The 26,749-nt window shown below is 63.7% G+C and overlaps 1 protein-coding gene across 1 annotated transcript in view; it reads left to right on the top strand.

Annotated features, from left to right (window-relative positions):
- The window catches only part of NOTCH1 (notch receptor 1), a 54,021-nt gene that overhangs the window by 12,956 nt on the left and 14,316 nt on the right, over positions 1-26,749 (top strand). The window contains exons 3-19 of the mRNA XM_005580410.5: positions 11,387-11,649; positions 12,168-12,506; positions 15,946-16,068; positions 16,710-16,943; positions 17,235-17,390; positions 17,590-17,775; positions 18,133-18,246; positions 19,231-19,344; positions 19,625-19,858; positions 19,941-20,051; positions 20,640-20,832; positions 21,820-21,965; positions 22,222-22,335; positions 23,899-24,018; positions 24,367-24,519; positions 25,204-25,432; positions 26,154-26,355. Coding sequence (XP_005580467.3) covers positions 11,387-11,649; positions 12,168-12,506; positions 15,946-16,068; positions 16,710-16,943; positions 17,235-17,390; positions 17,590-17,775; positions 18,133-18,246; positions 19,231-19,344; positions 19,625-19,858; positions 19,941-20,051; positions 20,640-20,832; positions 21,820-21,965; positions 22,222-22,335; positions 23,899-24,018; positions 24,367-24,519; positions 25,204-25,432; positions 26,154-26,355 — 3,031 coding nt within the window. The remainder of the gene's footprint in view (positions 1-11,386; positions 11,650-12,167; positions 12,507-15,945; positions 16,069-16,709; positions 16,944-17,234; positions 17,391-17,589; positions 17,776-18,132; positions 18,247-19,230; positions 19,345-19,624; positions 19,859-19,940; positions 20,052-20,639; positions 20,833-21,819; positions 21,966-22,221; positions 22,336-23,898; positions 24,019-24,366; positions 24,520-25,203; positions 25,433-26,153; positions 26,356-26,749) is intronic.

The raw sequence follows: 26,749 nt of genomic DNA on the forward strand, positions 1-26,749 counted from the left end.
CCCCCTTGACGTTCTGTTGACACTGTCAATTTGCTGAACAAACTTCCACAGGTAGCACAGGAGGCCAGCCTTGCCCTCGCCTGAGCTAAGGCCCGGGGAAGCAGGTCCTGTGTTGAGTCAGCCTCTTTGTGAGTGTAGCGGCCCGGCAGGATGCACCGGGTTTGAGAAGTGGACTCCTCGTCCCCCACCACATCCCGAAAGCCCTCAGACGTGGAGGGCAGGACGAAGCCGATGGTCGCCCTCGTGCCGAGATGACAACTGGGCACAGAGGCGGTGGCTCCCGGCCTCCTGCCCTCTTCCCCATACTGGGGTCACCCAGCGTGACTCATGGCCTGAGCCACAGGCACCTGCCTGGGGAGCCACGGCGGGGAGACCCGGCTTTATTAGAGACGCGTTCGTGCCTCATCAGGTCCAAGGGAGGAGACTGGCACGTCCCTCACTTTCCCTGAAACAGGTTTCCCTACAGCCCAAGCAGACAGGTTAAGGTGCATTTGCAGACAGATGCCTTAGTAGGAGGCTGGAGCTTTCGGCCCAGAATTTTCCCTGCTGTAGTCCCACGGTCACTGAGCCTGCCCGGGGGCCCGAGGAGGTGCCATTGCCCCACCCAAGCCTCAGATGAGTGTCCTGCCCTCAACCCTGTGGGAGGCAGCAGCTCAGGCCCCGACCCTGGCCTGCCCTCTCTGAGGCCCCTGTGGCCGTGGCAGGGCAGGGACCGGGCTTGCCAAGCCGTCAAGTGGGCACAGAGACTATCTGGGAAGGAGGTGGGCGGTGAGAGCTGACTCCCCGCAGCCGGGGGATGGATGAGCCGTGTGCGGCACAGCAGGGCCACGCGGCGGGGCCCCCACAAGTTCCGCCCGGTTTCAGCTATTGACGAGCGGAAACACAGTTACTGGAAATGAGAGAGGTTTGGGGGAGCAGCCAGGGCTTGAACACGTGTGGTTTCCCTGACGGCTTTTCAGTAAGAGATGCTGAGTTCAGGCTGGGAGCTGGCTGGTGGGCGGAGGGGGCTGGGCCAGAGTCTGCCCCCTGGGCCTCCACTCTCCATCGTTACAGAGGGACCTGGGTTGGTCCCAGCTCCCAGGGTGCAGCCCCTGCTGGTGGACCCTCCTACTTCCCCTTCAGTGGTCAGAAGGAGGCTGGCTTCATTCCTGTCTGACGAAGGGCCAGGTGGGGAGGCCAGGCGGGACTGAGTGTCCAGGGTCCACGTGGTGGCGGGGCTCAGGCCGTGATGAGGTCCTGTCCTGGCAGCCTCCAAAGTCTGGCCCAGCACAGAGCTCTGCAGCTCTCTGGTGGACGGGCCTGGCTGGGCTGTCGGCAGCCCTGGGGCCAGTGGGCACTGGGAATGAAGGTGGAGGCAGGTGGGTGGCTGCAGTCCAGGCCGGCCACCCCCTCCAGACCTTCCCCCTTCCAGGCGTGGGGTGGCACTGGGTTGACATCTCAGGCTGTGGGCCTCTTTCCCCCATGTGGGCTGTGTGACCCTGGGCCACTGCCACCTCTCTGAGGTCCCTTCCTCCTTAGGAGATGGGAGGCGGCCGGGGCCATGAAGTGTCCCCCAGGGCTCCTGACAGCGCCAGCTGCCGTCCTTGCGGCGACTGTCTCGAGTTGTTGCACTTTCTTTTGAGTTGGCAGCAGAGTCGTGGCAGCCATGGGACATGTAGCTGGGTCTCAGGCGGCACGCCCGGCTCCCCCGGGGGTGTGTCATCTGTGTCATCCACCCTGGAGCCCCTTCCTGGTGCTGTGGAGGCCCCTCCAGGAAGGTCTCTCCCAGAGGCCAGCCCCAGCCACAGGCTCTGGGGAGACCGTGTGGGATTTGCACGAGGTTGTGATCTATTTGATCCAGGTCATGTGTGGGATTTGGGCGAGGTCCTGCAGGATTGGGTGAGGTAGTGCGAGATATTTGGGCGAGGCCACAAGGCACTGGGCGAGGCTGGGCATTATTCAGTGCCTTGGAGGGACAGAAGTTTTAGAACCTGCCAAGTCCAGCCCAAGAACCCCCAACTTTCCCCACATGGAAAGGTACCCCAGACCGTCCCCGACCTGTGCTAGCAGTCCTGGGACACTCTGGTGTCCCCCAGGTTGTGGCACTGCAGGCCCCTGCCCCGGGGGGGGGGCCCTCCTCATGGGCCCCTCCCAGGGCTGCGGGCACCTGCCTGGATCCCACTTCCCAAGTGTGTGGAGGCCCAGGCGCCCGGTGACCGCGCTGGGCCTGGGCAGAGTGAGGCTCTGAGGGGGTGCCAAGGGCACAGTGGGCCTGTATGTGAGCCGGACTGGGCGCTGGGACTGGGCAGGCGAGGAGTGTTCCGAGAGGAGGATTCCTGGGCTCGGAGGCTCCTCTGTGCCTCGTGTGGTCGGAGAGCGGGGAGCCGGCAGGTGGGATGGGGATGGGGTGACCTCTGGGGCCACCACGGAAACCGCCGTCCATCTGTGGCCGAGTCGGGAGGCAGCGCAGAGGTGTCCTCATGGTTTCCCGGGACGGGCGGGAGGAGGCACAGGATGGTGGTGTCTGCCCCTGGGAGGCCAGGAGTGCACCTCTGGCAGTGTGAGCTTCGGCTTCGTCCCTCGTCCACCAGTGCCGATGCCCCGCGGGTGCCGTGGGTGAAGGGGCGTCGGTGCCCTCCTGCTGGGCGGGAGGAAGAAAGAGGAGCGGGAGTCTGGGCCTCTCTCACCCAGGGCCCTGCCCCCACCACCCTAGGGTTTTGTGTTTCGGTGGAGCTGTAAGAACGCTTTGTCTGCTCCAGACTTCCCGGTCCTGGAAGATCAGGTGGTCAGGCAGAGCATCCAGACCGTCCGGGCGGGGCTGGGGGTGCGGGGGACACGCGCCTTCCTCCTCTTTCCCAGGGAGCTTCTGCCGCTCCTGCGCCACCCTGGGAAGCTGCCCTGCCCTGCCCCGCTCTGGTCTCCATCAGCAGGAGTGGTTCTGAGCTGCCTTCAGACGCAGGTGGTGTGCTGGGCACACCTGCCCCGTTTTCTCACCTGTGAAAACGGGCCCATTACACGCCCCCAGGACGGTTGTGGGGTCCCACGAGACAGAGCTTGGAAAGCCCGAGTGTAGGTCAGGCCAGGAGGGGCGTGGGCTCAGCGTCCTCATCCCTGGGCTGGTGTGTGCCGGGCAGATGTCTAGAGGTCCTGCCCCTCCCTGCAGTATTCTTAACAAGGACGCTGGACGTGGAGCCAGCACCCCCAGGTGACTGCTCCGCTGCCTGTGGGGCTCTCTCCAGAGGAGAACAGGAGGCCCTCCGGGCAGCCCCTTCCCGCCGCCCCCAGCGACAGGATCTGTTCGGAGCAGTGGTGGGAAGTCGCCAGAAGCCTGTCAGGCGCTGGCCTGGAGCGTGGCCTGTGATGCCCGACTTCATTCGTGGAGTGTGGGTTGAGCCTTCCAGCAGCGCTGCTATGGGCCTGTCCGTTGCCTTCCCTGCCCCTGAGCCATCATGCGGTGCAGGGCTGGACTGGGTCTTCTTGGGAGCAGAGGCCCGGCGTGTCGTGACCATCGGGGCCTCTCCAGCCCAAGAGGCTTTTCCACATGGATCCCTAGGGGCCGTTGGGGTGACCGGCATCGGGGAGGCCCAGGGCAGGATGCACATGCCTGCTTTTGGGGGGCCCGTGTGGGAAATGCCCGCGGTGGAGCAACGGGTGGGGCTCCAGCCGGCGTTTTTCATACTCCAAACAGCCTGCGGGGCACTTTGGTGACACCTGGCTCCTGGTGTCCCGGAGCCTGTTGGGCTGTGCCTTGGCGTTTGGGGGAGGGGCTGGCCACATGCCCCCCAGAGCGGCCACCCCAGCGCTGCCGTCTCCACGGGCCTTCTGTCCGTCAGATGTGGGCAGCCGTTCCCACGTCGGGTGAGGGCGCCTCTGTGGGGCATTGTTTTCCCGGCTTCGGGAAAGGTGACTTCCTGGGAGGACAGGTTCTGCCCCATCCCGCCTCCCACACAAAGGGTTTCCCTGGAGCCAGAGGAGGAAACCTGGCCTTCCTGCACTTCCTCCTCCAGCACATTTTACACTATCCGAGGATGCAACTGGGGGAAAAGATTTGCAGACAAAAGAGCCGGGGGTGCCGGCAACAGCTGTTTGGGCCGGAAAGCCCGGCCCCGGCTCAGACTCCGGCTGGGTCCCTGCTCTGTGGCGGGCCGGCCACGACCCCCGCCCCACCGGACTCAGCCCCCTGCTGCCTGCTGTCTCAGGAGTGGTGGCTGTTTGGGGCTAGCCCCTTTTCTGGGCCCCTGCCTCCCTGAAGTCTCCACTGCCCCTTTCCTCCTTCCTGGGGCCCTAGGAGGCAGGGCAGGGCCCCCGAGCAGCTTTCAGCAGCTCCAGCCCAACGGCTGCAGGGGCTGAGGAAGGCCACAGCTCAGGTGGGACCACAGGTGGTGGTTGGAGGCAACCATCCCACATTGCCGCCCCCAAACTGGTGGTTTTGTTCCCCAACGGTGAGCAGGCCTGGCGGTGCTGGGCTCCTGTGGGTCCCCTCGGCCCCCTCCGTGCCTGCATCCCTCTCTCCTGTCCAAGGTGGGGAAGGAAGCTGGGAACAGAAAGGGAAGAAAGATCGGTGGCTGCAGGGCACCTTTCAAAGCCTCCCGGCCACTGCAGAGGCTCCAGCCAGCTGTTTGAACAGGGCTTGGGAAACGGTCCTGGCAGGTTTGAGGAACCTGGGGACTTCGTTGCTGTAAATCTTTGTTCTGGGGTATTTGAGGAGGCCAGGGAAGGGGCTGTGAGCAACGAGGTTCCAGCATCTTCCCAAGGCTCCTGCATCCCCCAGGGCTGGGCTGCTTGGCCGTTCCAATGGGAGAGGACCCCAGGTGGGGCTCCCAGCCCCCTACCCAGCTCATTTTTTTTTTTTTTTTTTTTTTTGAGATAGAGTCTTACTCTGTTACCCAAGCTGGAGTGCAGTGGCCGGATCTCAGCTCACTGCAAGCTCCGCCTCCTGGGTTTACGCCATTCTCCTGCCTCAGCCTCCCGAGTAGCTGGGACTACAGGCGCCCGCCACCTCGCCCGGCTACTTTTCTGTGTTTTTTAGTAGAGATGGGGTTTCACCATGTTAGCCAGGATGGTCTCCATCTCCTGACCTCATGATCCACCGGCCTCGGCCTCCCAAAGTGCTGGGATTACAGGCTTTAGCCACTGCGCCCGGCCATCCCAGCTTATTTCTTAGCAGCCAGTGCCTCCTGGAAGGTGGGTGGTGCCCACTGGGATTTGGGAAACTTGGACTGGCCTACGCCCGAGGGAAGGGCTGAGGTCTCAGGACTCCCCCTGCCCCAGAAGCCTTGGTCCGGGCTGGAGTGAGCTCGTTGGCCTCATGGAAGCCTGCCTCGGGAAGCAGTCACCCCCCTGGGTCTGGCCTTGTCTCCCCATCTCCAGTAGGGGGTCACAGTGTCCCCCCTGACCAGTGCACATATGGCCCCATTTGCTTGGGCAGGCCGATGGGCGGGCCTGTCTGTGTGGCCCAGGTCACCTGGTGTGGGGCCCACTGTCAGTGGTGTGGGCAGAAGGTGGCCAGCTTTGCTGGGTCTTAGCAGAGTATGGCAGGATCTGGGTCTGGGTAGAGTGTGGGGGTGCCCCACCATGGCAGGAGCAGGCACAGTGGGAGCTCTAGACTCCCCTCTGGGCAGAAAACCCCTTGAGGCTGGGGGCAGGTCCTGCTGGTGAGGGAGGGGTCCCAGGGGCAGGGGCACCCTCAGGCCGGCTGCCTAGCGTTTGGCTCCTGCAGGACGTGGCCACGGGCTCCCTGGGAGCAGCAGCTGTTGGGGGTGTCTGGGGAGGAGAAGACCCCCCTTTATTGCCCTGTGAGGGGCCACATTGCTGCCAGGGAACCCTTGAGCTGCTGTGGCGGGACGATGGGCTGGGATTGGCATCAAGGCCCAAGGAGGGCAGGTGGGGCTGGACCTGTGACTGCTGGGGAAGAGGTGGGGTGTGTTAATATGCTGATTTCAGCCAGGTGGCTCCTCCCTTTCCCTTCCCAGGAAGCCGGGTGTGCAGGGTCGTTCCTTCTGCTCTAGGAACTGCGACTCCTGTGCACTGGAGCGGCCCCTGCACTGTCCCTGCCCATTCCCCACGCTGTCCCTCCCTGTCCCCCCCAATGTCCCTGCCCATCCCCCACGCTGTCCCTGCCCATCCCCCATGCTGTCCCTCCCTGTCCCCCCCAATGTCCCTGCTCATCCCCAACACTATCCCTGCCCATTCCCGCATGGTCCCTGCACATTCCCCACACCCCCACGCTGTCCCTGCCCATCCCCTGCAGTGTCCCTCCCTGTCCCCCCCAATGTCCCTGCCCATACGCCACACTGTCCCTGCCCATTCCCCAACCCCCACAAAGTCCTTACACATTCCCTGCCCCCCCGCACTGTCCTTGCCCGTCCCCCCACTGTCCCTGCCCACCCCCACACTGTCCCTGCCTGTTCCCCTCTGTGTCCCTGCCTGTCCCCCTCCGTGTCCCTGTCTGGCCCCATCACTGTCCCTGCCCATCCCCCTACTGTCCCTGTCCATCCTTGCACTTTCCCTGCCCATCCCGGCACTGTCCCTGCCCGTCCCCCCACTGTCCCTGCCTGTCCTCCCCACCGCCCCTGCCCACCCCCCACCACCCCTGCCCACCCCCCACCACCCCTGCCCACCCCCCACCGCCCCTGCCCACCCCCACCACCCCGCCCACCCACCCCCCACTGTCCCTGCCCATCCCCCCACTGTCTGTCCATCCCTGCCTTGGTAGGTGCTGTCACCTGTTGGAACCGTGGGAAGCACCCCCGCCCGCCGCCGCCCAGGGTCTCTGGTTCCTGTTGCTGGTGCAGCGAGGGCCACAGCACCCACCCCCGCCAGCTGGCTTGGGTTCAGCTGACCCCGTGCCCCCACCCTTCTGTTCGACCTGAGCCTGTACCCCCATCCCTGGCCCTGCATGACCATAAACTCCTTGAGGGGAGGAACTGAGTGAGTCCTGCCCCCACTGAGTTCCTCTTGCCCCTCCTTCTCATTTTGGGGCGGAGGGAACTGTCATCTGTCCCCTAGGGGCGGCAGATGGCTGCTTAGCTTAGAAAGGAAAACAGCACAATTTAGAATTAGTCCTGGGTGAAAGGTCGAGGCAGCATCTGCCTCCCGCTGCTTTCTGGAGTCGCATTTCTATGGAGTGGGCCTGGCAGGGAGGGTGGGAGCAGCACAGTGGAAATACTGAGGCGGGAACCAAGCAGAGGCGGTGGCGGTGGCGGTGGAGGTGGTGGTGGTGGCACAGCAGGTGCCGGGGCCACTTGGCACCCTCCCCCCCCAGCCCTCCTGGAGCCCCCGCCCGCTGCTTACCTGCGGGGGCCCAGACAGGACAGGTTAGCCCTGCACTGCCAGGCCACTGAGTGTGGGGGATGGGACAGGCAGGTACCAGGTGACCCTAAGAGGGAGGCACAGAAGAGGAGTCTGTGGGGGCACACCTGGCGTGGGCTGGTTCTCCACCGTGGGAGCCCAAGAGCTGGGTGGCTTGGTGGACAGGGCAGCTGTCTCATCCAGTCGGGGGAGACTGGCGTTGCCTATCTCAAGCCCCCCTTTTTAGCCCCAGAGGGGTCTCCCCACCGCCCGACAGGAGGAGATAAGGGGACGGTGGAGGGTGGGGTGCGGGTCACTCATGGAAGCGCTGAGGATCCCCGTGGGCGAGGCGGCTGTTGGGTGCTACCTTACTTGGCCAAGCCCTGGCACCCGACTCACGGTTCACACCCGCCCGCCCGCCGGGACAGCGTTGAAGACAGAGTGGCCTGGGTACTGGGGGTGTGGCCAGTGCCAGGGCCATGAGGGGTTTGGTCACAGGCTGGTGGTCCTGGCCATGGCCAAGCTGCTGGCCTGAGGTCCCTCCCACCTTCTCAGGGACGTCTGGGTGCTGTGCGGAGGGCAGGTGTCAGATGTCTGTAGGCGCTCCAGCTCTGTGGCCAGGTGGGAGAGAGGTGCAGACCGGCGGGGGGCACAGGCTGGAGGCTGCCCACAGCAGCAGCGGGAGACTGTGCCCAAAGCTGCCCCCCACACCTGGCTCAGAACGTTCTCCAGGCTCGGCCGGTTCCCTGCCCCTAGCACATCCTGCAGCACCTCCAGGCCGTGGCTGTGGGGCTGGGGCGGGGGCCTTCCCTGTGGTGTCCGGTGCCCAGGCTGGGAGTGGGGGCGGACAATGGGCCCTCTCAGCCTGCATTCCCCCACGGGAGCCTCCTCAGGCCTCCGGCTGGGGCTCCTGCCCCACCCGCTGGGAGCAGCTGCCGCCACGTCCGACACCTGCTCCCAGCTGCCCTTTGTCCGAGCACCGACGCCTGATTTATGGGGCGTGTTTTCCTCTTGCTGGCCCGGCGTGATACAGCCTCGTTAACTGGGATGCGTTTGGTTGGGCAGATTCTCCCACAGTCCTCCACGTTGGGTGGGGAGTGGGGCCTGGTGTCCGGGCAGAGCGTTGTGGTCCATCTGGGGACAACCTATGTCCGGTGACCTCAGGACACTTGGCGGGAGACTGCTCTAGGGGCTTGGACCACCACTGTGTCCCCCTGGGGTCCCCCCTGGGCAGCTCATGTGGAGTCCCCTAAAGCTGTGGGGTGGGCCTCCCCTGCCCCTCTCCCCGTCTTGCCCAGCAGGTGAGCTTTTCCCGCTCCTTGGAGCCTTGAGGGCCCGGGAGGCAGGGGACCGGCTTGCATGGGCCAGGCTGAGGAAGCTCCAGCCCCTGCTTTGATGGCCCAGCGCCCTGTGTCCTGCACCCACCCCCTGCCGACTTCGTCAGCGGCTGGGAAAGAAAAAAGGGCCTTTTCTCCAAGCGGGAGCCGTGGCCAACTCCTGCCTGACAATGGAGCATTTATGTGGAGGGAGGGCCCCTCCTGAGGCCACAGCCCAGCCCAGCCTGTGGGCTCCACGGGTTCCCAGCGGCAGCTCTGCCTCGGGGACCAGCCAGCCTGTAACTGGATCTGAGTGCAGTGGGAACCACGCCTGCCCTCCCCACAGGTGCCCGGAGAGGCAGGTCTGTCGCTGCAGCCCCGGAGTGACCGGCCACACAGGATGGGGGAGGGGGAGCTTCATTCCAGGGCTGTGCCCGTCACTCACTGGGCTGGTGGGAGCCGTAGCAAGGGCCGAGTGAACTCCCCAGAGCCCCTTTGGAGGGGGTGACATGTGTTTTCTTTAAGCCAGTTGGTTTGGGACTTTTGGCTTCTGGCAACAGATGGTCGGCCAGAGTGGCCCTTTTGCGTTCTCTCTACCCAAGCCGTGGCCACGGGTAAAAGCCTTCAGGGAAGACAGATGTCTCCTGGGCCTTTGGGACAGGGGCGTGGCTGGTTGCTGAGAAACGCACAGGAACCGCGCCCCCAGCCTCCACAAGCCCCTCAGGGTAAGGCCCCCCCCAGGCCACCGTCACACATATCACAGGTTTGATTGGAGACACTGGGGTGGGAATAAGCGGGAGAGGAAGCGAGGACTTGGGGGGCCGGTGGGGGTCCCGTGCGAAGCTGGCAGCTTCAGGGCCGGTCCTGGGGCAGGTGGCCGCCGCAGCCTCCCACCCAGGTAGGCTCTGGAAGGCAGGACGGTTCCCCCTGTACATCCCATCTAGAGGAGGCCACGCCCACCCAGGGCCTGAGCTGTGGGGCCGCTGCCTTCCCAGGCCGCTGGGGCTGCTGGGGCCTGGTGGCATGTTCTGCTTCAGAGGCTTCACTACTGGGAAGAGCGGCGCCCGGCGGGTCCCAGACCTTCCCCCGAAGCGTAAGGCCAGGAGGTGACTGGGGCCAGAGATTTATGACCACAGCAGGTGGCTGGGGGGGCAGGCTCTGCGCCCGTCACCACAGGGAACAGGTGAGACCAGGCCTGGGCGGAGATGCAGGACCGCTCCCCTGGCTCCCCTTGTTCTGTCTGAGCCTGGACTGTGTGTCCAGGGTGAGGAGCGGCCTTTCGCCCACCCTGATGGGGCTGCAGAGACCTGGCAGAGGGGCGTCCTCCTGGCACCTTGGTTTCCCTGGCTGTAATGTGGATGCTTCTGCTCCCGGCCGATGTGCCTGGATGTGTGTTATGAAGACTCGATGTGGAAAGAGAAACGTGTCCAGGGGCTGAGCATGGGCAGGGAATGGGCCGACCTGCATCCCCAGTGTGGTCTCAGCGTTAGGTGTCCCATCAGAAAGCCTTCTTGGCCGGATGCGGTGGCTCACGCCTGTAATCACAGCACTTTGGGAGGCCGAGGTGGGTGGATCATAAGGTCAAGACATCAAGAGCATCCTGACCAACATGGAGAAACCCCGTCTCTACTAAAAATACAAAAATTAACTGGGTGTGGCCGGGCGCGGTGGCTCAAGCCTATAATCCCAGCACTTCGGGAGGCCAAGACGGGCGGATCACGAGGTCAGGAGATCGAGACCATCCTGGCTAACACGGTGAAACCCCATCTCTACTAAAAAAAATACAAAAAAACTAGCCAGGCGAGGTGGCGGGCGCCTGTAGTCCCAGCTACTCGGGAGGCTGAGGCAGGAGAATGGTGGGAACCCGGGGGGCGGAGCTTGCAGTGAGCTGAGATCCGGCCACTGCACTCCAGCCTGGGTGACAGAGCGAGACTCCGTCTCAAAAAAAAAAAAAAAAAAAAAAATTAGCTGGGCGTGGTGTTGGGCGCCTGTAGTCCCAGCTATTCAGGAGGCTGAGGCAGGAGAATCGCTTGAACCTGGGAGGCAGAGGTTGCAGTGAGCCGAGATCACACAACTGCACTCCAGCCTGGGCAACAGAGCGAGATTCCGTCTCAAAAAAAAAAAAAAAAAAAAGAGGCTTCCACGTAGGAAGGGGCACGGGAAGGCAATCCACGCTTTCCACAGCTGCCATCATGTTGACACCTGAAGGTTGGAAAAACCACGACCTTCGTTACTGCCCAAGCAATGCCTGTTCGCTGTAGCAAAGCCGGAAAGAAAAGCAGATACGCCTGCAGACCCGGAGGCCCTACGGAGCTGATGTGCATGGCTTCTCTCCATGGCTCTCTGCGGGTGTAGACCCAGACCCCTGCCTGGGCTGTGGAGTCCAAGCTGGGTCCTGCTGGAATATCCTAGTATCTAGCTTGTTCCCCCAGTTAGCAGTCGTTTTTCTTTCTCTCTCTCTCTCTTTTTTTTTTTTTTTTTGAGTCTTGCTCTGTCGCCCAGGCTGGAGTGCAGTGGCGTGATTTCGGCTGGCTACAACCTCTGCCTCCCGGATTCAAGCGATTCTCCTGCCTCAGCCTCATTTAGTGACATTCAGTACATTCCCAAAGTTGTGCAATCACGGCATCTGTCTAGTTCCAGAGCATTTCGTCAGCCCTAAGGGAGCCCTGCTAAGCAGCCATCTCGCCCGTGCCCGGGGTGTGGGGGGAGGCAGCTGTGCCCATGACAGGTGCCCGGTGCTGACTGGTGGGGGCGCTGGGGAAGCAGGTGGGAACTAACTGCCCTGGCACATCTGCCAACAGCTGTGGCGGGGCCTTCGTGGGCCCGCGATGCCAGGACCCCAACCCGTGCCTCAGCACCCCCTGCAAGAACGCCGGGACATGCCACGTGGTGGACCGTGGAGGCATGGCAGACTACGCCTGCAGCTGTCCCCTGGGCTTCTCTGGGCCCCTCTGCCTCACGCCCCTGGACAACGCTTGCCTCACCAACCCCTGCCGTAATGGGGGCACCTGCGACCTGCTCACGCTCACGGAGTACAAGTGCCGCTGCCCGCCCGGCTGGTCAGGTGAGGGAGGACCCACAGCCTGAGGGGTGGGCAGACCCAGGCCCGCCACCAGCTGCCCATGCAACTCGAGGTACTTGGCGGGATCCAGGCCCGGGTCTGTGACCCGGAAGTAATTGGGAGCCCCTGACCCAGGGTCCCCGCCCCGCTCCTAGCCCCGGAGTCACCTCGTTTTCAGCTGCTTGCTCTGGCCCAACCCTTGCTGTCCCTGCTTCTGCGAGACAAGGGGAGCCTCTGTGTCCAGGCTTTGCCCCTGCCCCCTTCCTCCTGCCATGCACTGACCCTCACCTGTTAGGGTGAAGGGTGTCTGGAGGTGTCAGCTCTGGGAGGAGACGGCCCGGGCTCAGGCCTCTTGGGACCTGTGGTCCTTCATCTACCAAAGGTGACCGGTCTCACAGCAGGTCCTGAGGATCAAATGTGATAGCACCTAGGCTGGCACTTCCAGGGGGCCTGAAGGGAGGGAAGGCCTGGCCTCGGGGAGCAGTGAGGCCAGCACAACCCTCTTGTCCCCTTGTCCCCAGGGAAATCATGCCAGCAGGCTGACCCCTGCGCCTCCAACCCCTGTGCCAACGGTGGCCAGTGCCTGCCCTTCGAGGCCTCCTACATCTGCCACTGCCCACCCAGCTTCCACGGCCCCACCTGCCGGCAGGATGTCAACGAGTGCGGCCAGAACCCGGGGCTCTGCCGCCATGGAGGCACCTGCCACAACGAGGTCGGCTCCTACCGCTGCGTCTGCCGCGCCACCCACACCGGGCCCAACTGTGAGCGGCCCTACGTGCCCTGCAGCCCCTCACCCTGCCAGAACGGGGGCACCTGCCGCCCCACGGGTGACGTCACCCACGAGTGCGCCTGCCTGCCAGGTAGTGCTACCCGCCGGCCGGGGTGCACAAGCCCCTCCCCGGCTGCCAGGCCCGAGGGGCGGGGACGGGGGCACCTGGTGTAGGGGGAGCCCTGGGAGGGCCCATGGCGGGGAGTTGGGAAGGCAGGGTGGCGAGTTCCCCAGACTGCAAGTGGTGATGTGGCAGGGGTGGCGCGTCTGGAGCGGGGTGTGCACTGGGAAGACACTTGCACAGGGTCTGGGTGCCAGCCTGTGTCTTTTGAGTTCCTTGGAGCTCACATTCGAGCTGTAGGACGCCCTGCCTCCCCCCAGTGCAGGCACCCTGACTTGCGCAACTCCTGGGGTTTCCCCTGCAGTGGGGCTGGGGCTGGAGAGGGTGTGGGAGCTGCGGGTTGCACTATCACTTCCCTGAACCGTGGCCCTTCCTGCTGTCCTGCTGGTCTCCTGTGGGTGGGGGTGACAGGTAGGCACAACCCCCTGCCCGTGCCTCCAGCAGCTCCCTGATCCCTGTGTTGTATGTAGGAGCCTCTGTGCTGTAGTTCTTGTTTGAGTAAATTTTGCAGCAGCTCTAGAAATAAGGAAGAGTTTGAAAAGTTTGAAAACCTCCAGTCTTGGCCAGGCACGGTGGCTCACACCTATAATCCCAGCACTTTGGGAGGCCGAGGCAGGCGGATCACGAGGTCAGGAGATCCAGACCATCCTGGCTAACACAGTGAAACCCTGTCTCTACTAAAAATACAAAAGAAAAAAAAAATTAGGCCGGGCGCGGTGGCTCAAGCCTGTAATCCCAGCACTTTGGGAGGCCGAGACGGGCGGATCACGAGGTTAGGAGATCGAGACCATCCTGGCTAACACGGTGAAACCCCGTCTCTACTAAAAAAAAAAAAAATACAAAAAACTAGCCGGGCGAGGTGGCGAGCGCCTGTAGTCCCAGCTACTCGGGAGGCTGAGGCAGGAGAATGGTGTAAACCCAGGAGGCGGAGCTTGCAGTGAGCAGAGGTCCAGCCACCGCACTCCAGCCTGGGTGACAGAGCGAGACTCCGTCTCAAAAAAAAAAAAAAAAAAAAAAAAAAAGAAAAAAAAAGAAAAAAGGAAACCTCCAGTCTCAGCTGCACAGAATGGCTGTTAGGTGGGAATGGGGAGAGGGCCTTCAGGCAGGGGTGGGGCCGGGGGGTGCACAGGGTCCTGGCTGACCCACGGGTGACCCAAGGGCTGCTCCACCCCCTTGGAAGCCCCAGGCTGGCCTGGCCTCTGCAAAGGGGAAGCTCCCTGGCTGCCCAGTCAGCTGAGCCCAGCCAACTTCGTGCAGACGCCAGACGTGTGCGTTTCCTGCAAGTCACTGGGCGAGCGTGGGGTGGGGACAGGCACTCCCTGGCCGGCTTGGATCTCTGCAGGGTGGGGCGCAGAGTCCTTCTGCTGATGGGGGCTCAGATGCCTTCCTAGCAGCCATGGGACCCTAGCTGCAGTCACATGGGTTGAGGGGCCGAGCTCTCGGGGGGCTGTGGTTCAGGCTAGGGCAGGTGGGGTGTGTGCAGCCTTGTCCAAGGCCACCTGTGTGCAGAGCTGACACCCTCCCATCTTGGGCAGGGTGGGTGAGAACCTCCTGGTGAGGCCCAGCAGCAGGGTGCTGGGCCTGCTCAGAGCCACTGCCTGTGCAGGGGCAGCTCAGGGCCCTGGGGAGTGGGCAGGGAGGGAAGGGGAGGGGCTGGCGGGGTTTACTTACTTGAGAGTGGGCAGATCTCACAGGCTGGGGGCTGGGCCACCCCTTCGGTGAGGGCTGTGCTCACTGCCTGCTGTGGGGTCTGGCCGTTTCAGGATGAGATAACCATCCGGGGGCCTCCGCAAATGACTCAGGCCTGCCAGACCCCAGCTTCACGCTCTCCCAGGTGGCCCCTGCACCCAGGCCCCCTGAGGGGCCCTCAGCCGCCTCTGGTGGTCAGGGAGCCCAGGAGACAGCTGTGTGTGGAGTCACGGGGAACAGAGACGCGGGCAGCCCTGAGCTTTGCAGGCCGGGGAGCTGGCTGGGATTTGGAGTCGCACAGCCTGCCTGGCATGTCAGCACTGTCTCCTCTTAGGGTCACTGGCTGAGGCTGCGTTGCAGAGGGGCCAGCTGGGGTCCACGGGGCTCTCACTGGCTTCCCCGCCCTCTTTCCCACCTGTGTTCCTCAGCCAGCACTGTGCAGGACAGCCCCGGGGTCGCAGGCCCAGCCAGGGGCCCCACCTACCTAAGAGCCGGGGTGCAGGGTCCCACACATGAGTGGGGACCGGGACTCAGGCTCCAGGCTCTGATTTTTTTTTTTTTTTTGAGACAGGGTCTGTGTCACTCAGGCTGGAATATAGTGACGCACCCTCAGCTCACTGCAGCCTTGACCTCCCAGGCTAAAACGATCCTCCTGCCTCAGCCCCTCAAGTAGCTGGGACCACAGGCGCGCGCCACCATGCTTTGCTACTTCTTGTATTTTTTTTATAGAGACAGGGTTTCGCCATGTTGTCCCAGCTGGTCTTGAACGCCTGGGTGCAAGCTGTCGGGCCGCTTCAGCCTCCCAAAGTGCTGGGATTCCAGGCGGGAGCCACCGCGCCGGGGCTGGGCTCTGATTTCGGGTGCTCCCCAAGCCGTTTTGCATTTTGGATTTTGGTTGTCTCTGGCTGCCTGCCTTTGCTCCGGTCCGGTGGACGGACGGGGACGGGCAGGGTGGTGGCGGTGGCGCAATGTCTCAGAGGGAGGGGCCGAGCAGGTGGGAGCTCCAAGGGCAAGGGGGGTTCAAAGGCATCTCGGGAGGGCAGCAATTAGTAACCGGCTGCAGGTTTGGCTGTTGCCGAACGCGCCTTTCTGGGTTGATGATTGAACCAGCGGGAGTTGAGTGGATTAATAGCTAACTGGCTGCCCTGGAGGCCTGGGTGGGGCCATGCCTCGGGGGAGGGGGCCCCCGGCAGCTTGTGGAGAAGGTGGAGGAGGAGGTGGGCGCCAGAGCTCTGCCCAGGAAGGATGGGCCATCTGAGTCTCTGCAGCGTCCCCAGGGCTGCCGGGGCCCAGCCTGCCCCAACCAGCAGCCTCCCGGCCCCATGTCCCCTGCTGCTCAGAGCCCAGGCCCCAGTGTCAGCCCCCAAAGATGGGGTACATGGCCCCCCTACTTAGACATTGTAGGGAGCTCTGAGCATGCAGGCGGCACCCAGGTGTGGGAGCTGCCGGAAACTCCAAGAGACACAAGGGTTTTTATGACAGAATCTGGAACCCGGTGTTCCTGAGTCCCTGTTTAGCCAGCCCTGTCCAAAATGATTCTTTAGAGCAGGACGTGTCCCTCTGGGCACTGGAGTGAGGCAGGGGACAGGCACAGATCCCAGGGGCCCCAGGGCAGGGCCGTGGAGGCCAGGCAATTGTGTCCAGAGCAGCGTGTTGGGGGTCCAGGCAGGAACCGGCTTGGACCTCAGGGAAGAGGCTGACCCAGCACCTTTTGTGGCAGGCTTCACCGGCCAGAACTGCGAGGAAAATATCGACGACTGTCCAGGAAACAACTGCAAGAATGGGGGCGCCTGTGTGGACGGCGTGAACACCTACAACTGCCGCTGCCCGCCAGAGTGGACAGGTGCGTACACTGGTGGCCGCAGGGCGGGGCAGCCGGGGCGGGGCTACTACTCACTTACTGAACTGCACTCACGGGCAGAGTGCGGAGCAGCCAAGACCCTGTCCCGGGCCAGGCAGGCTGGGGTTGGCCGAGAAGGAAACATGATGGGGGGCCCCACTCCCTGTGGCCAGGGTCTGACGCCCCTCACCTCGGGGGTCAGCATAGACAGGGCCCTGGTTGGTCTGTGTGGGCCGTTTGCAACCTGGCCCCAGGCAGCCCCTGTGCCCAGTGGGGTGTCCTGGCATTGAGGGCCTTCAGCACCCCACTCAGGCCACGCTTCCTGGGCCAGTCACAGTGATGCCCAGATGAACAGACAGGCTCTGCGCTCGGGAATTACCCTCTGGTGGGGTGATAGGCGCAGGGGCACCCTGATGCAGCCATGTCCACCCCGACGCAGCCATGTCCACAGAGCACAAAGAGGAGGCAAGACTCCCCCATGGTGCTGGGCGTGCAGAGGAAGGAGTGATTGAGGCTGGCGGTGGGTGGAGGAGTCAGCCCAGGAAGGCTTCCTGGAGGGGGTGGCATTGCAGCACTGCATCTTAAGGGACAAGGAACTCAGGGAGTGGCAGCTGCCCGGGGCCGACAGCTCATGTTCCCTGCAGGTCAGTACTGTACCGAGGACGTGGACGAGTGCCAGCTGATGCCAAATGCCTGCCAGAATGGCGGGACCTGCCACAACACCCACGGTGGCTACAACTGCGTGTGTGTCAACGGCTGGACCGGTGAGGACTGCAGCGAGAACATCGATGACTGCGCCAGCGCCGCCTGCTTCCACGGCGCCACCTGCCATGACCGCGTGGCCTCCTTCTACTGCGAGTGTCCCCACGGCCGCACAGGTGAGTGCCCTGAGGCCCAGGTGGGCGCGGTGGGGGCTCACATGGGCCAGGCCTGACCTGTGTGACCTCACCCAGGGACTATGGCCCTCCTGTGCCCAGGATAACCTGAAAGGGCCTTTCTGGTCAGGGAGGCCGGTGGTGGCCATGAGTCTCCCTGAGTGTCACGGGACCCTCGATGGGGTCATGGCGGGCAGCTCCTCCTGGGGTGCCAGTGGGGATGGACCCCAGTCGTGGGTGGTGCGCCATGGCTGGCCCAGGGGCCGTGCCTGCTGACCGCCGCTGCCTGCGCAGGTCTGCTGTGTCACCTCAACGATGCATGTATCAGTAACCCCTGCAATGAGGGCTCCAACTGCGACACCAACCCTGTCAACGGCAAGGCCATCTGCACCTGCCCCTCGGGGTACACGGGCCCGGCCTGCAGCCAGGACGTGGACGAGTGCTCGCTGGGTAGGTGCTGGCACAGGGGGTGCGTCCGGATGGGGGTAGCAGCCTGGCCCCAGAGCCGGTGGGAAGTCATTTCTGGCTTCAGGGGGTGCTCAGTTGGATGGGGGATGGGACCCTGCCAGTCCGACGTGGGGGATGTGCGGCGAGGTGTTGCAGGGGCCAGAGTGCCTGGAGAAGCCTCTCACCCGTGTGCCCTTGCCAGGTGCCAACCCCTGCGAGCACGCGGGCAAGTGCATCAACACGCTGGGCTCCTTCGAGTGCCAGTGCCTGCAGGGCTACACGGGCCCCCGCTGCGAGATCGACGTCAACGAGTGTGTCTCGAACCCGTGCCAGAACGACGCCACCTGCCTGGACCAGATCGGGGAGTTCCAGTGCATCTGCATGCCTGGTGCGCCCGCCGGGGCCAGGGCGGGAAACTGAGTCGAGGCTGGGCAGCCTTGGAGGGGCAGCCCCGGGAGCATCTGTGGGCCGCTTCCCCTTCCCCAGCCTCTGTGCCTTCTGGGCCCACAGCCTGCACAGGGCATGGGGAAACTGAGGCCAGGCCACAGGGCCAGCAGAGCATGCGGCAGTGCTAGGTAGATGAGGGTGCCGGGCTGGGGGCTGCAGGGGGGCAGGTGCACAGAAGGTCCTTGGTGGCTGGGATACTGGGCTCAAGGCAGGGGTTGTGTCCATCCCGAGTCCCCAGCTGTGCCCAGTGGGGCACTGGGGCTGCGCGTGCCCCCCTCACTGTTCCCCCACCCCACAGGCTACGAGGGTGTGCACTGCGAGGTCAACACGGATGAGTGCGCCAGCAGCCCCTGCCTGCACAATGGCCGCTGCCTGGACAAGATCAATGAGTTCCAGTGCGAGTGCCCCACGGGTGAGGGCCGCCCCCACCCCCTGCCCCTGGGCCGTCTGCACCCCGGCCTCCTGAGGGGTTGTCTGCACCCCAGCCTCCTGAGGGGTGCCTGGCCGAGGGTTGTGTCCCCTGCCCCTGGGCCGTCTGCACCCTGGCCTCCTGAGGGGTCGTCTGCACCCCGGCCTCCTGAGGGGTACCTGGCTGTGGGTTGTGTTCAGGTTCCCGGGACAGAGTGTTTTGCCTCATGAGTGGATGGGGGTGTTTTCAGACTTCCCTGAAGGGCAGGGCCCAGTGGGGAGTGGGAGCTTGCCGGAGGGTCACGGTGGAGCCCAGGGCCAGGAGATCCTCCTTGATCTGGGTGCAGCCGCTCCTGCCTGGAGAAAAGGGTGTACCAGGAGCCGTGGTGCCCAGACAGGGAGGAGGCTCCAGCCTGGCTTTCTGAGGGCTCGAGGCTGGGAGGGAGGCCAGCCTGCCCCGTCTTGCCATGTCCCCTGCCCAGTGGCACGCCAGCCGCAAGGCCAGGGTACGCAGAGAACCCCGTGGGGCAGGTTGGCCTGCGGTGGAGATGATGGCCGCCCGGGGCGGACTTGGAGGAACTCGTAGGGGCCTGGGTGAAAGGTGTTTCCATCTGTCCCAGAGCCGGGGGCCGGGCGCAGAACCCAGGGAGGTGTTGCCAGTCCAAGCCCAGGCTCCCGAGACAGATTAGCCGTCCCAGACACGGGAGCGAGGGGAGCCCCATTCTCCGCCCGGCTCCACTGTAGCCATAGCAACCCAGTCGGTTTGGGAAAAAGGCCCCTTCTGTGGGAGCGAGGGCGTGCGGTGCTGGCGGAGGGGCTTTGATCCGGGGAGTGGGCGGCGGGAGGCAGGGAGAGCCTGGGGTTGGCTGAGCCTAGGCTGAGTGTGCCCCGGGGAACCCAGCTGGGAGCTCACTGCTGGGGTCTGGCCGGGGGTCCCTGAAGACCCATAATGCTGTTGCACATGACTCCCTCTCCTCCCCGGCCCCAGGCTTCACTGGGCACCTCTGCCAGTATGACGTGGATGAGTGTGCCAGCACCCCCTGCAAGAATGGTGCCAAGTGCCTGGACGGACCCAACACTTACACCTGCGTGTGCACAGAAGGTGCGGGCTGGCGCCCACCAGCGGGAAGGGACAGGGTACAGGGGAGAAGGCACTCAGGGCAGTGAAGGTGACAAGGTCTTAGACATCTTGGTCTGGGCCACCTGGTCCAGAGACCAAGAGCACAGCTCAGCCCCAATCCTGGGTGGGTGGGAACGCCCCTCCACAAAAGACATGCCCGGAGCCCTCCTCAGGTGGGTACAGGCGACCCCAGGTCTGGTCATGGGTGTCCTGGGAGCAGCCAGTCCTGATTCTTCCCGTGCCCGCCCCTCCCGTGGTCCAGGGTACACAGGGATGCACTGCGAGGTGGACATTGATGAGTGCGACCCCGACCCCTGCCACTACGGCTCCTGCAAGGACGGCGTCGCCACCTTCACCTGCCTCTGCCGCCCGGGTTACACGGGCCACCACTGCGAGACCAACATCAACGAGTGCTCCAGCCAGCCCTGCCGCCACGGGGGCACCTGCCAGGACCGCGACAACGCCTACCTCTGCTTCTGTCTGAAGGGGACCACAGGTGGCCAGCCAGGCGTGTGGCAGGCGGGTAGCCAGTGGGTAGGGTGGGTCCGGGAACTGACCGCCACGTGCCACCCCTTCAGGACCCAACTGCGAGATCAACCTGGACGACTGTGCCAGCAGCCCCTGCGACTCGGGCACCTGTCTGGACAAGATCGACGGCTACGAGTGTGCCTGTGAGCCGGGCTACACAGGTGAGTGGCCCTGCACATGGGGGCTGACTGGACTGCGCTCACAGGTCAAGGTCAGCCACTGCCCCGGGGTTGCTGAGGGGTTGGGTGGGGGCTTTGAGGCTGCCCACCTGGGCAGACTAGTCTGCAGCAGAGACTGCAGCAGGGCCAGGGCTACAGCCAGCAGCATGGTGGGCGCCCTCCACCCCCTACCCCTTGTCTCTGGTCAGAGCTGTCCCAGGCCGTGTTGGCACGGTGGCCCAGCAGGCCAAGAGGGAGCGGCCAGCCCTGAGGCCAGGCTTGAGTTCCTTCTTCCTCTGTGACTCACCAGCACCTTTGAGCAGGTCCCTCTGCCTCTGTGGGCCTCAGATTCCCATCAGTCAGGGCCATAGCAGCCCCTGCCGCTGGGCCCCCTGGGAGGATGACTTGAGTGGGCACTGGTGCCCGGGGAGGCTGGCACGTGGCACACTGTGACCTAAGACAGTTTCTGACATCTGGAAGGATGCGTCCAGAAGGGTGATCGCCCTGGCTCAACAGACAGGGAAACCGAGGTTGATGTGGGTGGGACCCCCGGGCTCTGGGCCTTTGAGTCTGACCCACCCCTGCCTGCAGGGAGCATGTGCAACATCAACATCGATGAGTGTGCGGGCAACCCCTGCCACAACGGGGGCACCTGCCAGGACGGCATCAATGGCTTCACCTGCCGCTGCCCCGAGGGCTACCACGACCCCACCTGCCTGTCTGAGGTCAATGAGTGCAACAGCAACCCCTGTGTTCACGGGGCCTGCCGGGACAGCCTCAACGGGTATGCGGCGGGGCCGATCGTGGGGACACATCAGTCCTAAACCCTGGGAGCTCTGCTGCCAGGAGGGTGGCACCTGCACAGAGCTTGAGATGGGCCAGAAACGGACCTCGGACGGGGCCGGGTGGCAGGGAGCTCCCCTCGGGGACGCATGTGCTTCTGGGTCCTCAGTCGGTCTGCAGTCCACACCCGGCAGCCCTGCACCCAGCAGCTCTGTGCCACGTGTCCTTGTGGGCTGCATGGTGGGCTCCGGACACGGGTCCACAGTGACCCCTGAAACACGTTTGCATGGTCGCAGCAGCGAGTGTTTCTGATGTCCATGATGGGCCTGGCAGCACTCTGCCTGGATGGGACCATTTAAATCAGCAGGGACCTCATTGCCCTCATTTGGCACAGAGGAGGCACTTGCTTTGTTCAGGGCCACACAGCGGGCAAGTGGCGGGGGTCTTTTCACAGCACCCCACTGCCCTACGCTTGGCATGATCCCCTTGCTAACGAACCAAACCCTGTCGCAGTCTTGGTTATGGGAAGCACTGTAGCCCTCACATTCTTTCTTTATTTTGAGACAGAGCCTCACTCTGTTGTCCAGGCTGGAGTCCAGTGGCATGATCTCAGCTCACTGCAGCCTCCACCATCCAGGTTCAAGTGATTCCCCTGCCTCGGCCTCCTGAGTAGCTGAGATTATGGGCGTGCGCCACCACACCTGGTTAATTTTTGTATTCTTAGTATAGACAGGGTGGGGGAGTTTCGCCACGTTGGCCAGGCTGGTCTCGAACTCCTGGCCTCAAGTGACTCACCCACCTCTGCCTCCCAAAGTGCTGGGATTACAGGTGTGAGCCACTGTGCCCAACCTGCCCCCACTAAAGGACTCTGCGAGTCTGAGTAGATGGGCACCTCAGCCAGCCCATGGGGCACTGCAGACCCAGGAGTGTCCAGGCCCTGGCCGTGCTGCTCGGGCCTCCCTTGACTGCAGTGTGGTCCCCCTTGCAGGTACAAGTGCGACTGTGACCCTGGGTGGAGCGGGACCAACTGTGACATCAACAATAATGAGTGTGAATCCAACCCTTGTGTCAACGGTGGCACCTGCAAAGACATGACCAGTGGCTATGTGTGCACCTGCCGGGAGGGCTTCAGTGGTGAGTGGGCTGTGCATTTCTCAGTGCAGAGGGCTGCCCTCGAGTCTGGGGAGCTGGAGACACAGGATGGGACCCAGGTCCAGCCAGCACCATGCATGGTGTCTCCCTCCTGTGGCAAAGCCTTAGCTCCAGGCCTCTGGCTCTCGGAGATGAGGAGGGGCCTGGGGTGGGGAGCAGGCCCAGGGCTGCTGTTGTGGGGCCCTCCCAAGGTGCCTGGGGGTGCTGGACATGTTGAGTGCTGTCCCCTTCCCACCAGGTCCCAACTGCCAGACCAACATCAACGAGTGTGCATCCAACCCGTGTCTGAACCAGGGCACGTGTATTGACGACGTTGCGGGGTACAAGTGCAACTGCCTGCTGCCCTACACAGGTGAGGGGTGGGTGGGGCCTGTGCTGGAGAGGGCGGGGTCTGTGCTGAAGGGGGCAGGGCCTATGCTGGAGAGGGCGGGGCCTGTGCTGGAGAGGGTGGGGCCAGGTGTGGGGGCAGCCTGGGAAGCCGTGACTGGCGGGTAAAGTGGTGGCTTTCTTGGGGCTGGACCTGGGCCCTTGGGCTCTGTGCTCCCAGCGCCCACCCTGCTGGGGGCCTCTGGGGGCCGGGCTTCCCCACCCCCGCCAGCCGGGCCTGAGGGATTCCTTTGACGGCGGGCCCTCTTTGTGTGAGGGGAACAAGGAACCCTCTGTTTCGGCTGAGCAGGGAGGGGTAAGTTCCCCCAACTGTCCAGCCCCTGCCGTGAACCCAGCCAAGGGGATCGCAGGAAATGATCTCCTCTAGAAAAGACAAAGAAGAGTCCACAAGCACCAGGGTCCTGGTGCTCCTCAGGAGCAGGCGGAGGGTGCTGCCTCGGGGCCTGGTCAGGGTGGGCCTGCCTGGCCAGGCGGCCAGGCTGGAGGTTCCACGCCTGTGGTTCCCATGACATCCAGCAGCCTGTGGCCAAAACGCTGTTTTCTTTGACCAAAGTTAAGGACCTGGGTTTTCTCTCCCGTGTCAGTCAGTGAGGACCCTCCCTCCACCGCCGGGCGCCCCTGTCCCTTTTGGACACGTCGATCGGGCCGGTGGTAGGAGCGGCGGTGCTGACCCGCTTCCTATCTGCCCGCTTCCTGCTTCCTTTTGCACAATTGTCGGAAACTCTGGCGCAGTTCCTGCCTGCCCAGGTCACCGTGGAAACCAATAGGAAGAGAGGCCCTGGAAAGTCGCCCCAGCAGGCCAGGGAGATAATGGGGGACAGGGAAGATAACGCAGTCCCCACGGTTATAAACAGGAAGCTCAGCCATGGGGTTGTGCAGAAAAGGCCCTCGGCTGTGCACGTGGTTCCCACACAGCCTTTGCCAGACACCCTGCATGGTCCTAGAGGTCCCCAGGCTGTGCCTGATGCCCCCGACACACAGGATGTGCTGAGGGCCTGGGCCTGTCCTCTCCATCGCAGCCCTTTTTCGTTGGCCTCCCGTGATGGGCGTTTGCTGCTTGTGACACGAAGTCCCAGGATTAGTTTCAGGCCTCGGTCTCAGGCCAGGACCTTTCGTCATCACCCGGAGATGAGGGGGCTGGCGTCAGGGGTGGGCCCAGGTGCTTGGAGTGTCGTGGAGCCCACCCGGCTGAGGCCGCCTCCGCTGGTGCAGTCCTTGTTCCTGGGCACTCCTGGCGGGGTGAGGCCTAGGCTGTGCCCCGCTGCCAACCGGGAATGAGGGGTGGCTTCTGAGCACGTTTGTGCAGCTTGTCTTCAGCGTCCTCCAATCTGTGCTCCACTCCACCCCTGGGTCAGGGTCCTGACATAGCCAGGAGCACTCAGGGGTCTCCGTGCACATTTGCCTCCCGGCGGGACCAGCAGACGGCGCTCTGATGGCAGAAAGACCAGCAGGTGGTGGCCGAGCGGCCTTCATTCGGGAGATCCCTCCGGGTGAGGCCCCTGGGGTCACGTGTGTCTCCTTCCCGCAGGCGCCACGTGTGAGGTGGTGCTGGCCCCGTGTGCCCCCAGCCCCTGCAGAAACGGTGGGGAGTGCAGGGAATCCGAGGACTATGAGAGCTTCTCCTGCGTCTGCCCCACGGGCTGGCAAGGTGAGGCTGGCCCAGGGCCAGCGGGGGCTGGGACGGGAGGTCAGGACGTCTTCGGGACACAGGCAGCTCCCAGGCAGGCTAGATGAGCCTTCGGAGAGGAGCCAGTGGGTGCTGAGGAGGCCCTGGTCAGAGAAGCTCTGGAATCAGGAATTGACCTGGGAGCACCCTTCCCAACTCCAGTTCCTGTGACCTTCTTAGGCCAAAATTAGGGGAGACAGGATGGTCCTGGGGCCACGGAAGCCCACTCCTGGGGGTCGGGAGAGGCACTATAGGTGGGTGGGCCAGCCTGGGAAGGGCCTGGAGGGCCAGGGGCTGCTGGTGACCAACTGGCCTCCTCCTGCCCCGCAGGGCAGACCTGTGAGGTCGACATCAATGAGTGTGTTGTGAGCCCGTGCCGGCACGGCGCGTCCTGCCAAAACACCCACGGCGGCTACCGCTGCCACTGCCAGGCCGGCTACAGCGGGCGCAACTGCGAGACTGACATCGACGACTGCCGGCCCAGTGAGTGGCCCCGTGGCTCTGGCCGCCTCCCGGAAGCTCTCAGGCCTCAGTTTCCCTGGGCAGGGTTGGTGCACATGGTGCTGGCCATAAGCGCCCAGGCGAGGCCGGAGTGTGGCTGGGAGGGTTGGGTCGGGTGTGAGGGATGTGCTGAGGGATGGCCAGGGTGGTTCAGGAGGGCCCCAGGGCCGGCTTGCCCCTCCCTGCACTTTGCGAGAGAGTCATGATAGGCCCTCCCGCGGCTCTTTGCTGAGCTGAGGATGGCTTGGGCCCGGCCTGCACTCCCGCCGGGCTCGTCAGGCCCCACTGCAGGCCAGCGCGCTCAGGTCTCCCCGGCCCTGCTTCATAGAGGTTGAGGTTGGCAGAAGCCGGGGGTCTTGCTGGCATCACCTGGCAGGCAGAGGCAAGAACTGTCACTCCTCCCCTGCTTGGTCTGTGAAACCTGCAAAGCTGTCCCCTGCCCTGGGACTTGAGGACAGGAGCAGGTGGGGAGAGAGAGACCCCAAGCACAGGAGATGGATGTGATGCAGCCTGTGGGTGCTGGGGCTCCCCACTGGACACCTTTGTCCCAGGGCGGCTCGCTGCAGCCCTGACAATGAAAGGCTGGGCTGTCCGCAGCCTTCCCAGCCCCCTCCCACAAGTGTGGGTTTGTGTCTGCCCCTCACACACCCTTCCGTCCCCTCCCAGACCCGTGTCACAACGGCGGCTCCTGCACAGACGGCATCAACACGGCCTTCTGCGACTGCCTGCCCGGCTTCCAGGGCACTTTCTGTGAGGAGGACATCAACGAGTGTGCCAGTGACCCCTGCCGCAACGGGGCCAACTGCACGGACTGCGTGGACAGCTACACGTGCACCTGTCCCGCGGGCTTCAGCGGGATCCACTGTGAGAACAACACGCCCGACTGCACAGAGAGGTGCGCGGGGCTCGAGTGAGGCCATGGGGGGAAACGGGCAGTGTGGGCCACACGCAGTAGCTGGCAGCCTGACACACCACGCAAGCGTCTGCCCGGGCCTGCTGGGCACTTAGCACTGGTTGCAGCCGGGCACACCACGCAGGCGTCCACCTAGGCCTGCTGGGCACTTAGTGCTGGCTGCATTGAGTCCAGACATTGTTCATTGTACCAACGTGTCCCTCCTGAGAGGGCCACTGTGACCTCCTCCTGTGTCCCGCACCAGGAACGCCAGTAGTCCGTCCTGAAGAACTGGTGCGCCTCCTTCTATTAGACAACGAGAACTCTGTCACTCTTGTTTCCTTTTTGCCGTGGTTGCCAGGAAGCTCATGTGGTAAACGTCAGTCTCATCCCTGATTTCTGACGTTAATTACCTCCCGTATTACCAGGGCAGGTTCTGGTTTCTCCCTCATTCTTACTTTAACCACCCTATGCCTGTGCGTTTGGTAAAGCCACTCTCGACCTGACTTATAAAGAAGGCAGGAAATGGAGGTGTGACATGGCGTGAGAGCCGGGCCCCGGGCTCTCGCTGGCTTCCCTGGATCAGCCAGGCTGCCCTGGGCCTGTTCTGGCCATCAGGCCCCTTAGGGCTGAGCGGAAGGGGAGGTGCTGGCGAGGTAGTGTCTGCTGGAGCGGGGACCACCAATGTCCTCCTCTCAGCCCCTGCCTGTCCACCCCCCTGCAGCTCCTGCTTCAATGGTGGCACCTGCGTGGACGGAATCAACTCGTTCACCTGCCTGTGTCCACCTGGCTTCACGGGCAGCTACTGCCAGCACGATGTCAACGAGTGTGACTCACAGCCCTGCCTGCATGGCGGCACTTGTCAGGACGGCTGCGGCTCCTACAGGTGCACCTGCCCCCAGGGCTACACCGGCCCCAACTGCCAGGTGAGTGCGCCAGCCACAGAGGTGCCCGAGGGAGGGGCTCTGGGTGGGTGCCTGCCCGCAGGGGGAGGGAATGGTTACCCCCAGGTCCCACCGTGTCGGCTCAAGGTCACCCCTACACTCCTGGGCAGAGGGCTTCGGGGGTCTGAGCAGCCAGTGAAGGAATCTGATGCGGGAGCAGCAAGCATCTTCATTTCAGTCTGGGTTTCTGGAGCCAGGGCAGGAGCTCAGGAATTGGGGGGATTGAGGAAAGACGTTCCTTCTAGCAAAGGCCGAGGGTGGTCTGGACCTGCTGAGGGCCCTGAGGGAGACCCAGCCCAGGCTGTTTTCCATGTGGGGGCGGTGGGGAGTCCAGGGACGGCAGTTTCCACTTCTGTAGAATGGGTTGAGGCCCAGG

Source organism: Macaca fascicularis, chromosome 15 (assembly GCF_037993035.2).
Source record: "Macaca fascicularis isolate 582-1 chromosome 15, T2T-MFA8v1.1".
NCBI lineage: Eukaryota > Metazoa > Chordata > Mammalia > Primates > Cercopithecidae > Macaca > Macaca fascicularis.